This window comes from Barbus barbus (genome assembly GCF_936440315.1).
Source record: "Barbus barbus genome assembly, chromosome: 8".
Lineage (NCBI taxonomy): Eukaryota > Metazoa > Chordata > Actinopteri > Cypriniformes > Cyprinidae > Barbus > Barbus barbus.
Genome location: NC_136736.1, coordinates 9,322,276 through 9,337,819, shown reverse-complemented (window position 1 = coordinate 9,337,819; position 15,544 = coordinate 9,322,276). Strand labels below are relative to the sequence as shown.

The 15,544-nt window shown below is 38.2% G+C and overlaps 1 protein-coding gene across 1 annotated transcript; it reads right to left on the bottom strand.

Moving 5' to 3' along the window:
* Positions 1-9,405: 9,405 nt before the first annotated feature.
* LOC306873473 (P2X purinoceptor 3-like) lies at positions 9,406-15,377 on the bottom strand. The gene is made up of 12 exons (XM_079422794.1): positions 15,038-15,377; positions 14,489-14,624; positions 13,909-13,980; positions 13,752-13,821; positions 12,503-12,596; positions 12,344-12,421; positions 12,131-12,272; positions 11,614-11,750; positions 11,300-11,393; positions 11,157-11,222; positions 10,320-10,397; positions 9,406-10,219 (listed from the first exon to the last, which is right to left on the bottom strand). The coding sequence occupies exons 1-12, from the start codon at positions 15,178-15,180 to the stop codon at positions 10,091-10,093; spliced, it is 1,239 nt and encodes a 412-aa protein (XP_079278920.1). The 5' UTR covers positions 15,181-15,377; the 3' UTR covers positions 9,406-10,090.
* Between the last annotated feature and the right edge of the window lie 167 nt (positions 15,378-15,544).

Sequence of the window (15,544 nt, the reverse complement as noted above, 5' to 3'; positions counted from 1 at the left end):
AAGATAGAAGTGAACAAACCAGCGAGCTGATCAGCGCAAGACCACAGAACACGGCCGGTTATCCCATCAGGTCCGGCTGCTTTCCTGACGTTCACTTTCTTTAGCGCCCTCCGAACCTCATCCTCCGACACGGTGATTACACTGCTCTGCCTGCTGCTTCCTGACGCGCTGGACGGCAGAGTCGCGCCGCTGCCGTTGCAATCGAAGCGGCCGTAGAAGTTGTTTAACTCGTCGGCCAGCAACAGATCTGCTCTCACCTCTGCGGAGGATTTGTTTCCGAAGGCACAGATGGTCCTCAGTCCCTGCCACATCCGTCGAGAGTCATTGAGCTGGAAATGAGACTCAATTCTCTCTCTGTATCTGTGTTTGGCGGCTCTTACTGTGCATCGGAGAGCATAGCACGATGCTTTGTACTCACTCGTATTCCCGGTCAGAAGAGCCTCATTGTAAGCGGCAGTGCATGTGTTAACCGCAGCACGGATTGTTCTGTCCACCCACGGTTTCTGATTGGAGAATGTCCTTATAGTTATTGTTTCTGTAGCTTGCTCGGTTAGCGTGTTTACAAAGCTTAATGCTACATCCGTGAACTCACTGACGTCAGAAGAACTCGCCCGGAACATGTCCCAGTCGACGTCATCAAGAGCCGCCTGCAACATAGCCTCTGAGTGGGAGGACCAGTGCGTCACTACTCTCTGCACCAGGGGATCCTGAACGAGCCTTTGTTTATATTCCGGTGTGAGGAAAATGGCGGCATGGTCCGATTTGCCAAACGCCGGTAGTGAGCGGGCTTTGTAGGCATTCTTAAACTGAGTGTAGCAATGATCCAGTGTATTTGGTCCTCTAGTTGGACAGGATACATGTGGATGAAAGTTCGGCATGACCTGCCTGAGGCTGGCTTTGTTAAAGTCTCCCGCGATGATAAAGGCAGTGTCAGGAGGTTGTAGCCGCTGAGCACATCGTGAAGCTTAGACAAAGCCAAGCCGGTGTCTGCCTGTGGTGGAATGTACACAGCAGTAACTATGATCGATGAAAATTCCCGGGCGGCAAGTAATGGAAAGATATTCCAGATGAGGTGAGCAGGAACGCGACAGAATGGAGATATTCCTGGGATCACACCATTTCTTGTTAATCATGAAACACACTCCTCCACCCCTGGATTTACTGGCCTCTGCTGTTCTGTCCATCCGAAAAACAGAGAAGTTATCACTTGGCATAACAGCAGTGTCCGGGACCGAGCACGTGAGCCATGTTTCTGACAAACAAAGGATATTACAGTCCCTTATGTCCCGTTGAAAATTAATCCTGGCTCTAAGATCGTCCATCTTATTCTCCAAGGATTGGACATTTGCGAGCAGAATGCTCGGAAGAGGAGGACTGTGAGCCCTTTTCCTGAGACTGTCTCGAATCCCAACGCGTTTCCCGCAGTGTTTCTTGATCCGTCGTCTCGGGGTTTATTGTTTATCTCCGCGTTACGAAGAATCTCCAGAGGCCATGATGGATTCCTGGATAAAGTGTCCTGGAACAGGTTAGTGTAGCAGTTTCCAATGTCCAAAATTGTTTCTATGTTATAGGTGATCAGTGCCAACGTGAAATGTGTAAAAAGAGAAAGTAAAAGTAAGTAAAAAAGTAAATTAAAGCAAAATGTAAGCGGAGCGGCCTGGACGGCGTCCGAACACAGCGCCATATTGCTAGTGATCATCGTCAATTTGATTTCGCAGATACTATTTAAACTAAACTGAGCTAGACAATGACATCTCTGAATTCAATAATATAATGTCTTAACTGAAAATTGAGTGTTTAATCTTATTTCTATACATTACTGACACTTTATCCTCCAATTATTTCCTCAAACTTTAACAATCTCAGATTATGAACCCCTGATAGATCTGAGACAAAGGACATTACCTCAAAGATTATTACAGCACATTACTGACATTACAACATGCTCTGGTCTGATACATAGATAAATTAAGAGACACTAGGTACACTATGTATGTACATGCACCAAAATAAATCCATCGGACTGATGGTTTAATCTGACAGAAAAGCTTTCATGTAAACACCTCAATTTATCGGACTGTGGTCAATTTGAATGAAATTTCATTTGAAGTTTTTACTTTCTTGTGGCTCATGTGAGAAGTGTAAAAATATGATCATAATCACATTTTGCATGTGAAAGCTTCATGTAAATGTACTGTGACAAATATAGATAAAAGCATATTTCCCTCATATATCCAAAGTTCTGGCATGAATCTCTAGATGGTGCAGACCGTTAGGTCTAACTCGATCTAACATAATGACATCATTATCACTTCACAGCTGATTGGTTCTCACCTGTATGGGTAGCCAATGAGCTTGCTGCTCAACATTCAAATACTTGGCTAGTGTTTGCTGTAGTAGTTGCAGCGTGCTTCAGAAACCCTTCCTCTTCCCCAGCTCCACCTCTATAGATTTGCTACGAGGTGATCATGTATGCTATGGAGGTTGTTTCATATATGTTATATGCAGCAGCAGTATTTCCTACATGCTCACAGCAGCATGTTGTGGATGTATTGGCAGTAGCAAGTGCAGCAGAAGCAGCGTAGCAGATCTATTCTGCCAAGACCAAACACATTAACAATGTCATGTACAGTACCATGCCGATCCCTCCTAAAGTTGTCATGACAGAAATGTCTCTACCGCTCCAGTCAGTGCAATACAAAAGCAACTCATTATTTTTATTAGAGTACAATTTTTTATTAATTTGAAAACACAGTGTGTAGTGTTTGCATGTAGTCCTGCTCCAGGTTTTCTGTTCAGCATCTTAACTCTGATGTAAACACGTAAGCACGTCGAGAGTGACGAAGTAACTAAGCCTGTGTGATTGCCACGGAGCATGTGAATGATATAGAAAGTAAACTACACGTTTGATAACAACTCTTCCTGCCTACGCAATCTTTCTTTTCTTATACCAAAGGATGCTACACATTGCATTTTCACAACTTTAAACAAAGTTTTATGTTGAAGGTTTCATGTAATGATAACCTGATAAAAAAAGTTCAGTCTAGGCCCAAAGTCTGAGTCAAAGCTGTCATCACTTTGAAGCCACACACAGTTTTTTTTTTTTCACATAACAAGCGTCGCCGTTCCATTTGCCAACATCTGAAAAAGTAGAAAAAGTTCAAACCAACAGAGAAAGAATAATCATTATAGATTATAAATTATACTAATCATGCAATGATTTTACCAGTAAATAGAATTATTGGTAAAATGGTAAAGCGAAACCCTTACGATTCCAGTTCCTTTCTACACAGTTTTCTTTGTAGCTGAAGACATGGTTGGGCTCACGAGGTGTCCACATTTGATAGTTCCAGGAGGAACCATCAGTCCAGATGAATCTACCAGACTTAAAGAGAGTGAGACACATTTTAAGGAAAATGTTTTTGAAAAATAAAACAGATTCTGTCTCATTTACCTTAAAAAACTCAAAGCTTCCGATCCAGATGCACAGGTTGTGTGGGTTTAACTTGATCACAATGCAGAGGTTCCAAAAGGGTGTTTTCATAGTGGTGCTATTAGACTGCAAAAAATGCTTTTCTTAGATTTTTTGTCTTGTTTCCAGCCAAAATATCTAAACATTCTTAAATCAAGAGGGATTTTCTAGACAAGTAATAATTATTGTCTTGTTTTCAGAAAAAACAAGTCAAAATTAAGTGATTTTTTTTTTTCTGAAAACAAGACAATAATTATTACTTGTCTAGAAAATCCTAGAATTTTAGATATTTTGGCTGGAAAAATCCAAGTAAGAAAAGCATTTTTTGCAGTGTAAGAATATGGCTCCCCAAAAACCCTCTCAGTGAACAGTTCTTTTTCTTTTCTAATGAAAAGTTTTTGTAATTTGAAGAACATTTTGTGCAATGGAAAGTTTATAAGCATGGATGTTAAAAGTTCTGGAACCATCAATGTCACTAAAGAACCTTTTTATAGAGTGTTACAGTTAAAAAAAATCAGTTTGTTTATTGCATGACATATATCTTAGCAAATTACATAAATGTTCAATATCACCTTTCTCCATTGTTAAGAAGCTTCCACTTCCAAAGAGGAGAGCCACCAATAAAAAACTGAAAGACTCCATTCCTGCTATACTGTGAAGGAGAAAACTTTATCAATGGAAGCTTACATTTATTTTATTTCATTTTATTTAATTTTTCAGATTTCCTTCGTTATATATATATATATATATATATATATATATATACAGTATCTCAAAGGAGTACACCCCTCACATTTTTGTAAGTATTTTATTATATCTTATCATGTGTGTAAAGTAGTGAGTGTACAGCTTGTATAACAGTGTAAATTTGCTGTCCACTCAAAATTACTCAACACACAGCCATTAATGTCTAAACCACTGACCACAAAAGTGAGAACACCCCTAAGAGAAAATGTCCAAATTGGGCCCAATTAGCCATTTTCTCTCCCCGGTGTCATATGACTCTTTAGTGTTACAAGGTCTCAGGTGTGAATGGGGAGCAGGTGTGTTAAATTTGGTGTTATCGCTCTCACTCTCTCATACTGGTCACTGGAAGTTCAGCATGGCATGTTATGGCAAAGAACTCTCTGAGGATCTGAAACAAAGAATTGTTGCTCTACATAAAGATGGTGTAGGCTATAAGAAGATTGCCAAGACCCTGAAACTGAGCTGCAGTACGGTGGCCAAGACCATACAGCGGTTTAACAGGACAGGTTCAACTCAGAACAGGCCTCGCCATGGTCGACCAAAGAAGTTGAGTGCACGTGCTCAGCGTCTTATCCAGAGGTTGTGTTTGGGAAATAGACGTATGAGTGCTGCCAGCATTGCTGCAGAGGTTGAAGGGTTGGGGGGTCAGCCCGTCAGTGCTCAGACCATACGCCGCACACTGCATCAAATTGGTCTGCATGGCTGTCATCCCAGAAGGAAGCCTCTTCTAAAGATGATGCACAAGAAAGCCTGCAAACAGTTTGCTGAAGACAAGCAGACTAAGGATATGGATTACTGGAACCATGTCCTGTGGTCTGATGAGACCAAGATAAACTTATTTGGTTCAGAGGGTGTCAAGTGTGTGTGGTGGTAACCAGGTGAGGAGTACAAAGACAAGTGTGTCTTGCCTACAGTCAAGCATGGTGATGGGAGTGTCATGGTCTGGGGCTGCATGAGTGCTGCCGGCACTGGGGAGCTATAGTTCATTGAGTGAACCATGAATGCCAACATGTACTGTGACATACTGAAGCAGAGACTTGGCTGCAGGGCAGTATTCCAACATGATAACGACCCCAAAAACACCTCCAAGACGACCACTGCCTTGCTAAAGAAGCTGAGGGTAAAGGTGATGGACTGGCCAAGCATGTCTCCAGACCTAAACCTTATTGAGCATCTGTGGGGCATCCTCAAACAGAAGGTGGAGGAGCGCAAGGTCTCTAACATCCACCAGCTCCGTGATGTTGTCGTGGAGGAGTGGAAGAGGACTCCTGTGGCAACCTGTGAAACTCTGGTGAACTCTATGCCCAAGAGGGTTAAGGCAGTGCTGGAAAATAATGGTGGCCACACAAAATATTGACACTTTGGGCCTAATTTGGACATTTTCACTTAGGGGTGTACTCACTTTTGTGGCCATCGGTTTAGACATTAATGGCTGTGTATTTAGTTATTTTGAGGGGACAGCAAATTTACACTGTTATACAAGCTATACACTCACTACTTTCGTGGCCTAATGGTTAGAGAGTTGGACTCATAATCCAAAGGTTGCTGGTTCGAGTCTTGGGCCGGCAGGGGTTGTAGGTGGGGGGAGTGAATGTACGGCGCTCTCTCCATCCTCAATACCACGACTGAGGTGCCCTTGAGCAAGGCACCGAACCCCCAACTGCTCCCCGGGCGCCGCAGCATAAATGGCTGCCCACTACTCCGGGTGTGTGTTCACTGCTGTATGTGTGCACGTTGGATGGGTTAAATGCAGAGCACGAATTCCGAGTATGGGTCACTATACTTGGCTGTATGTCACTTCACTTTTTCTCTTTCACATGAAAAGATATAATAAATTATTTACAAAAATGTGAGGGGTGTACTCACTTCTGTGAGATACTGTATGTATATATATATATATATATATATATATACACACTCACCGGCCACTTTATTAGGTACACCTGTTCAATTGCTTGGTAACACAAATTGCTAATCAGCCAATCTCATGGCAGCAACTCAATGCATTTAGGCATCTAGATGTTGTCACGACAAGAAGGAGGAAGCAGAGATGCAGGTGAAACAAAGATGTTTATTTAGTCTGATGACATGAGCACAGCACAGTCTCTCGGATGGGATGGTGACGCAGGGACAAGATGGACAGCGTGCTGATGATGAGTGGTGACGGTGAATCCAGTGACGGTGAATATCCAGATGACGAAAACCACGAAGACTCCAGACAGACGAGGACCAGGAACATTGAAGCAGACGACACACGAAGCACGATAGGTAGGACATCAAACAACGATCTGACAAAGACAGGAGAGTGCGGTGAGACTTTATAGGTGAGTGGATTGGCAGCAGCTGGTGCGGGTAATGAGATCAGCTGGCGCGCTGATGAGCACTGGGCGGCGACGCCCACTCACACATACACACAGAGAACAACAATGCACGAGACATGAAGAAACCAGTGAATTCATGAACCGTGACAGATGTGGTGAAGACGACTTGAAGTTCAAACCGAGCATCAGAATGGGGAAGAAAGGGGATTTAAGTGACTTTGAGCGTGGAATGGTTGTTGGTGCCAGACGGGCTGTCTGAGTATTTCAAAAACTGCTGATCTACTGGGATTTTCACACACAACCATCTCTAGGGTTTACAGAGAATGGTCCGAAAAAGAGAAAATATCCAGTGAGCGACAGTTGTGTGGACGAAAATGCCTTGTTGATGTCAGAGTCAGAGGAGAATGGGCAGACTGGTTAGAGATGATAGAAAGGCAACAGTAACTCAAATACCATCTCTGATCGCACAACACGTCGAACCCTGAAGCAGATGGGTTACAGCAGCAGAAGACCACACCGGGTGCCAGTCCTGTCAGCTAAGAACAGGAAACGGAGGCTACAATTCGCACAGGCTCACCAAATTGGACAATAGAAGATTGGAAAAACATTGCCTGGTCTGATGAGTCTCGATTTCTGCTGCGACATTCAGATGGTAGGGTCAGAAATTGGCATAAAGAACATGAAAGCATGGATCCATCCTGCCTTGTCTCAACGGTTCAGGCTGGTGGTGGTGTAATGGTGTGGGGGATATTTTCTTGGCACACTTTGGGCCCCTTAGTACCAATTGAGTATGCCACAGCCTACCTGAGTATTGTTGCTGACCATGCCCATCCCTTTATGACTACAGTGTACCCGTCTTCTGATGGCTACTTCCAGCAGGATAATGCACCATGTCACAAAGCTCAAATTATCTCAGACTGGTTTCTTGAACATGACAATGAGTTCACTTTACTCAAAGTAAATATAGTGTATCACATGACCAGGGAGAGCAGTATTAGATGAGTGCTGTTTGTCCCGAATATCACGAGTTTAAACGTGATTTTATAACAACAGTTCAGTAAATAAGACATTGATATTGTTACATACATAAACACAATATTGCATGTCTCCGAGCACCACAGTGGTGTAGTTTCTGAATGAATCCGCGTTTTGAACGAATCTTGTGAACCAATGATTCAAAGATCCATTCATAAAGAGAGCCATTTACTTCATTCCTGAATGAATCAGCTGTTTGAATGAATGAATGACTCATAAAGAAGACATTTACCGCCACCTGCTGGCAGATTTAGTTTCTTATTTAGTGTATCATTTCATAAAAATAAATAAATAATAATAATAATAATAATAATATTAAAAGGATAGTTCACCCAAAAAATTTAAATTATTTATTCATCATTTACTCACTCTCATGTCGTTTCAGACCTTTCTTTTGTGGAACACAAAAGAAAGTATTTTGAAAACTGTTGGTAACAAAACTGTTTTGGTTACCAATGTCTTTCATTGAATGACAAAAATACTGAGATGTTTCTTAAATTATCTTCTTTTATGTTCCATAGTTTATGTTAGCTGTTGCTTTGCATCAGAGGAATAAATAACATAACATATTAAAATAGAAAAAAAATCTTTAGGTGTACTAAATTTTATGTTGAATCAACAAAATATTTATTTCTAAAGCTACAATTTCCTATGTCTACTGATACTTTCTCATTTAACACAAAAATAGCTTATATATATATATATATATATATATATATATATATATATATATATATATATATAATACATGGTTAACCAAGCTTATCTAGTTGCATTAATGACAAAATATTAGGTTTCTAGATACAAGAGGACTTACCACTGCAATCTTTCCACTCTTATCTTCATTCCCTTGTAACATTTAGTTTATCTTCAGTCTGTTGCTGTATTCTTTTTCACAACTCCTCTCTTTCAGGGTTATTCTATTTAACTAGAACTAAAACTAAAACCAAACTAAAAAAATCATTGCTTTAAATAATAAAAAAAAACTAATAAAATAAAATATAAAAACCCTTCATCTTCAATTTCAGCTAGTTGCAACATTTCTCATTTTCATTTAGTGTAACTTGATGTACTAAAATAACCAAAGCACAATTTAAAAGAAAACAGAAAATATAAAAATAAAAACCCAAAATATTAATTAATATATAATTGTATCCCAATAATGACACTAAAATAATAGAATCTCTCATTCAGCCTTCAGTGTGTTTAATGGAGTTTCACATGGAAGCTCATGCATGGCATGCGTTTTCATTGTATTGCAAATAAAAAAAAGGTATAGGCTATAATACAAATTAACTGTGGATTGGATTGACTAAATTTAGACATGTAATGCATTACTTTGGTCATGTTAGACAAACACTTTTAACCTACTGTAATTGTTCAACATAATTAAGAAAGCTTGTTCCTTTACCAAACTAGATCGTTATACCACTGTCCCATGTGGTTACAGACATAGTTGCTAATCTCTTAAAATCTGAACTGCTACTTTTCATATTGCAGACTACAGATAATGGAAATCACAAGCTGCTTGTCTGACTCAAATGTAATATTTTCAAGAAAGACTGAAAATGACTGTAGAGATTATTATCTTCTTTTAGCTTAGTAAATGTATATTTCTCCTTATGTAAAATACTGGTACATTCTTATTTTACAACACCTACTTCTCACTTTTTCTTACTGCATTTGAACTGTGATACTTATTCAGCAGTCTTCACACTGAAAACCAAATGCTTTTTACTCTTAAATTGAATTTTCAGTCATTGATAGAGATATGTTGTCAGACTTGTTTCTCTGTCATAAATCAATAATTCAGATGTGAACATTTTATTTATATTACAAATGACAAGTAAATGTAATTTTATTTTATTGCTCTGAGCCTCCTCATAACCTGCATCAAAGTTTACAAGCAATTTAATGGAATTAGTGGTAAAAAAAAAGAAGAAAAAAAGTATTAACAACATGTAATATCTCAGAAAACAAAAATGGTCATGCAATGTTACCATCCATACTTGGCCAAAGATGTGACTGATATTCTTTAACAATTAGTTGAACAATAAACAATATATTCACAAGATGAAAAACAACACATATAGCTGCATAGCTACATTTGGGTGTATACTATACAATCACATGAATTATTAAATATTATTAACTAATTACTAGTTAAGGCCATGCAAACACTATGAGCATACATAGCAGAATATTTACAAAATATAGATTCATTTTGACTGATTGATTTTGAGACGTTTAAGATTTGGGCCATGGCTATAGATACAATATTCCTTGTTTAAGGCAAATGTAAAATTAGGGGGGGAAAGTTCAGCTTCAGAAATTGAGAGCTTATGGAAGCTAAATATTTATTTATAATGTTATTGTGTCAGTCTAGACTGTTCTATGTGGAAGGGTCTAGGTTTAGCGGAAAAAACAATATCAATTATTACTCGTATGAAGTGCAATTAATGAAGAACTATGATTTTTTTCCCCAATTCTTCCCGAAGTGCTGTGATCAGCACTATTAACTATAACGTTCAATGGAAAATGCTCCGGAGTCATTGGAGAACTTCTCATCAGTTTTGATTGAATGCTGGCTGTGGTCTCTGGTCTTGTACAATGAATCACTGCTCTGAATATTTGAATCTGATACCTACAAACAGAGCAAGAGACAGACAGGCAAAGATTATTTTCATTTTCATCCTAACTTGATAGATGTAATGCTTTTGTGGACTTGCTTGCAAAATGCAAACCTCTTCAAATTTCCTGGCCTTGTATTGGTCAGCTCCTTTCAAGAAGTTCAGCAGAATGATGTCACAAAGCACTGTACCCTAAAATAAAATAAAAATGAACAAATAGTGACAGTTTTGTCCAATGAAATGGGTCCTCATATTCTGATATTTAATCTTCCCATAATTAATAAATATGAATTATTTTCTATTGTGAATCATTTCAGAACAACAATAATACATCTTTTACATGCATCCATTAATGTCTTGCTTTCTTGGATGCATGTTAATGCTTTAAAAATATTATCAAAAATAAAAATAAAAATTGGCGCATCTCCAAATGTACTTTAATTGATGATGTTCAAGATGAGGATGGAGTTAAATTTGATGTCATGAAAGTTATAGTTGTATAAAAAGATAAAAATACAGTATATTATACAAAGAACTGGCATGTGGTTCTCTGAAACATTAGCTGGTTTCCATAAAATGCCTCCATTATGCAAGTAAATTATGTCTATACTGATCGATCTTTCCTGAAGACCTGGGGCCAGTCAGGCGGTTTGCTCACTTCTCACTTGGGTCACATTTCAGATGATTTAACATTTTCATTATTTGAGTTATTTCATTACATGCTTACACTAGTCAGAAGTGCGGTAAAAGTGTTGTGCTTAGTAACTGGCAAGACAGGCCAGGACTGACACACACACATTTTTTCTTTGCTTGAAAGTATTTTCTAAGATTGTTGTATGCCAAAAACATAAGTACACTGAATAAGTTCAACTAAAATATATTTGGATTGGATTTTGCAAAAAATAAACTGTTTAATGTTCATGCACAAAATCTAGTAATGAAGACACATACCACGCCAACAGAGGTGAAGGCAGCAACCATGTTGATTAGAGTTGGGATCATGTCAAATTTTCCTGCCTTTAAAAAGAAGATGTAATGAGAAATTATGCTCACGCTTGCATTGAAAATACACAAGCATGTTAATATGAACTCACATCTCCATTAACCAGCACATCAAATCTGATGGCGTAGGCTTTCAGCAGAGTGCGATACTCGGTCCCGTTCTCCATTTGAAAATACTTTGCGTACCTAAGGACAAATAAGGATTTCAACAAGGATTATCCAACCTGTTAACTTTCAATGATTTGGTGCCTTTTTGTGATATTTTATAGTATGGGGGCCACTCTAAAAATTTGGCAAGTAACAACTATGAACATCAGGAATTAGGTTTGTTGTAAACATAACAAAGCATTTGCAGACTGCAGCATTCTTCATTCAACTTTAAGGTGGAAACAAAAGCTTCCAGAACCTGAAGTTGTATCCTGGAGACACAGTGGTCTTCTCTGACATGGCGTCCAGGCGAGTGAAGGAGTAGGCCGGCTTGCACTCATCATCTGCCTTGTCTAAATCACACACCCACGCTATTTTTATCCCTATCACTCCCCCCTGAGAGAGAAAAAGAGAGATACCTTACACAAATCCAATATGACTTTGCACTTAAGGAGAAATAAAGATAATGCAATTTTTTAAGAGAAAAATCTGAGTTTTATACAACACTTATTAGATACTTTAAAACAGTTATAATTTAATACAACAGGTATGTCTTTGTCGTCTTTTAAACAGTTTCCAGTGGTGGAGGTCAATATTATGAACTAATTGGCCAAATTACTTGTAAGTTACTTATGTTTATCAAACTTATTTATAGAATTATTGTACAGAAGCAATGTAACACTCACAAAAATAAATAAAGAAATAACAGTAAGAAAGGTGGAAATTAACCCTCCCAAAATAAGAAGCAAAATATGAAAATAATTAAAATAACTCACTTTTTTAGCAAGAGTAGTAAAGTCCTGTTGTGCAAATCGGATCACATCCCCCACTTTGAATATTGGACAATACATGTTACTCTCAAAGTCAAAATTACACTGCTTTATGTAGGAACTATTGATGTTGGGCAAAAAGTTTCCCCTGAAAGGAAAATATAAATATTTAATAACAATATCTTGAAACAATTTGTCTTTGTGTTTAATTGGCATTACTTTGTGAAGTTAAAACGTGGGAAGCGAATGCTGTTCTTGATGAAAATGGTAAAGTTCTCCACCTCCATCATGGGGTTTCTGAGTAAGAAAAAACTTCATCAGTCCATTTATTCAACCATTTATACATCTATTCATTTGTTCATTTACAAGCAAACTCACGGCTGAATTTCATCAATCTCTGCAGGACACCATCCTTTGATCTCACAGGTTTTGTGGGTAGCATTGAAGTTCACACATCGTCCTGTCAGCAACCCTTGAGACACAGCCAATGGAAATGAACATAAGATATAGACCAGGGCTGTTCAAACCTGCTCCTGGAGGGCCACAGTCCTGCAGAATTTAGCTCCAACCCTAATTAATAAACCCACCTGAACCAGTTAATCAAGGTCTTCAGACTCACTACATATGTCCTAATTCAAAGGGTGCATCCTTTGATGGCTGCTTTCGTCACCAATGCACAAAGAACCGGGGGATAGTGTGAGCAACAAAGGATTCATCTGTTATATCCTTCATTGCCGAAAGGGAATTCATTGCCCGAAATACAACAGATTAATCCTTTGTGGTCCACACTATCCCACAGTTCGTTGTGCACTGGTGACGATGGGATTTTTTTTGTTGGGGATTCATCGGCAACGATAGCCTTGTGGGCAGCCCACCCCCCATCTCTCTCTCCCACTCACTTCCTGTCATATCTCTAATGTCCTATCATAGAAAAATGCAAAAAAACGCCAAAAAAAGCTTTAAATAAAAAATAAAGAAAATGCCGGATTACACTTTTAAATTAAGTATTGGGTTTAAAAAAAACAGCAACTTTAATCTTTCTTTTATAGATAGTTAATACTTTTTATTATGAACATAAATGGACCAAGGTGAACATATTTAGACAGGTTCATAACCCTGTTTTATTTTCAGACTGTAGAATTGAACTAGTACTAACAGTAATGCCTCTCATTAATGACAGCTGTTATGGTTAGTAGAAGAAAAGAGCAATCCTCTGTAGGCTAGCACGTCCCATTTCACAATGCCCAGTCTGACCTTCGCGGTCCTTGAAGTCTGCATGCTTTAAAGGATGCAGCCTCTGAATTGGTACACAGCTGCTAGAAACTTCCAGGCAAGTGTGTTGGAGCTGGTCTGAGCTAAACTCTACAGGAAGTTGGCCCTTCAGGAGCAGGATTGGATACCCCTGATATAGACCTTACTGTGATGATTTTGAGCTCTGCACAAATGAAAGTTTTAATCAATTGATATTTTTATGATGTTACTAGGTTTAATCAGTTTTCCTTGACAATTTCAGGATCACAAGACAATGAAACACTAAGATTAAATTGAATATTTTTTATTGTAAAAATGCAATGATTCCTAATGATTTGATCTTTCAATAAACTCAAAGATAAAAGAAAAATCTTACCATTGCTGGGTGTTTTTGCCATCAGCTTCTTACAATTAATGTCATTCTCACATTTGAATTTCAACTCGCTCTGAAGAGTTACATGAACACACACAGACACAAGAATCAATCAAATTCATATACATTCATCTTAACAGATTTCAGTGTCCTCACTCACCTCTGGACAGTGTCCTTGAACTTGATTTTCTGTCGTGATGAGCTTAGTGATGACACAGAACACTGACGCCCCCTGGCACGCGCGCACACACACACACACACACACACACACACACATTACTTACATAAAAAAGACATACTATAAAATAAAGACATTTGAATTTCAAATAGTACAAAGTATTTGCTGCTAGAACATCCTCAAATGTCTCCAAAGGAAGATTTTTTTTAATACGTAATTATCTTTTCATGACAATTCTGTCATCAAACAATGTGATATGTTATATAAACAAACATTGATTATATGTAGTAGGCCTACACAGTATATGGATATGTACTGTATTAAAGTAGACTGTATATATACTTATATATAAAAGTATATATACACCTCTAAATATATTAAAACTGCTTGAGATTTACATTTATCAGACGCTTTTATCCAAAGCGACTTACATTGCATTCAAGTTACAGTTTTTACATTTGATCAACTCTTGCTTTCCCTGGGAATCGAACCCATGACCTTGGCGTTGCTAGCGCCATGCTCTACTATTTGAGCTACAGGAAAGCAGGAAAGCAAGATTTACTTGAGTAGGTGTGACATAATCAGCTACATCCATGATCCGGTTGTTATACTCTCCAAACCCTTTCACTTTAGTCATGACTGATGATTCTATGGCTGTGTCTCTCACTTGATATGCTTTCTCATACAAAAACACCCAGCTGAGGGAGGTTGGGTAGGGAGGAAATAGAGAGAGAGGGAAGGGGAAACAGATATAGAAAGTGATTTAATTACTTTCTTTTTTTACTTTCTTTAATGTAACACACTCACAAATATTACAAAATACTAAAAAAAAGTAACCTATGCTGTCCAAACACTTTTTAGCAAGATCAAAAAGATGATTCCTACTCTCATACAGTTGCCTCTTAAAGTACTTTACATCAATTATATTAAAACAAAAAGACTAAACAAGCCGTTTAATTGTCTTGTAATGATAAAATCCAATTTGCTATAATATATTTCACTTTACAATGTTTTTAAACAGAAACCAGTTAGATTTTTTTATTTGTTTGGGCACAATCGTAAATCTATCTGTTCCACAGACATTGTAAATCATTGTCTCAAAACAACTCACCCAATGAAGTATGTGATGACGAGGAGTTGGACGACACGGTTTATGATGCCAATAGTCCAGCTCTTTACCACCACGGACTTGGTCGTCTCGTAGGTAAAGAAATCTGTTATGCAGTTCCACATTTTTCCATTACACTGCTGCATTCACAAAAATGACACTCCTCGTGTATCAACGTATTTGTGTGAATGTTTAGTTAGGAATATAGTGTAAATGCTTCAGATATATCCGTCCAAATGCTTGATCCTGCTTTTTTATAATCGGAAACTCATGGATTGTCAACAAAAGTCAATAAAGCTCTTCAATAATCTTCCTTATTTGTTTGCCTGATAAAAAAGTCTCCACATCTTGTGAGAAGATGCTTTCATAGAAGACCCCCTCTCTTCCTCTTAGTCCCTCCCCTTCTCCTCCCTCTTTCCTCATTCTTCCTGCTTCAGTAATTCAATCCTTTCTTCAGATATAAAATATACATTACACTCTTATCAGATGCTTTCTTACCAAGTAACTTAC

Coding starts and splice junctions, on each gene's coding strand:
- LOC306873473 (XM_079422794.1), bottom strand. CDS start 15,180: ATGCAGCAGTGTAATGGAAAAATGTGGAACTGCATAACAGATTTCTTT. Junction 10,398..11,156: donor CCTTCACCTCTGTTGGCGTG/GTATGTGTCTTC, acceptor ATTTTATTTTAG/GGTACAGTGCTTTGTGACAT. Junction 10,220..10,319: donor AGGCCAGGAAATTTGAAGAG/GTTTGCATTTTG, acceptor CTCTGTTTGTAG/GTATCAGATTCAAATATTCA.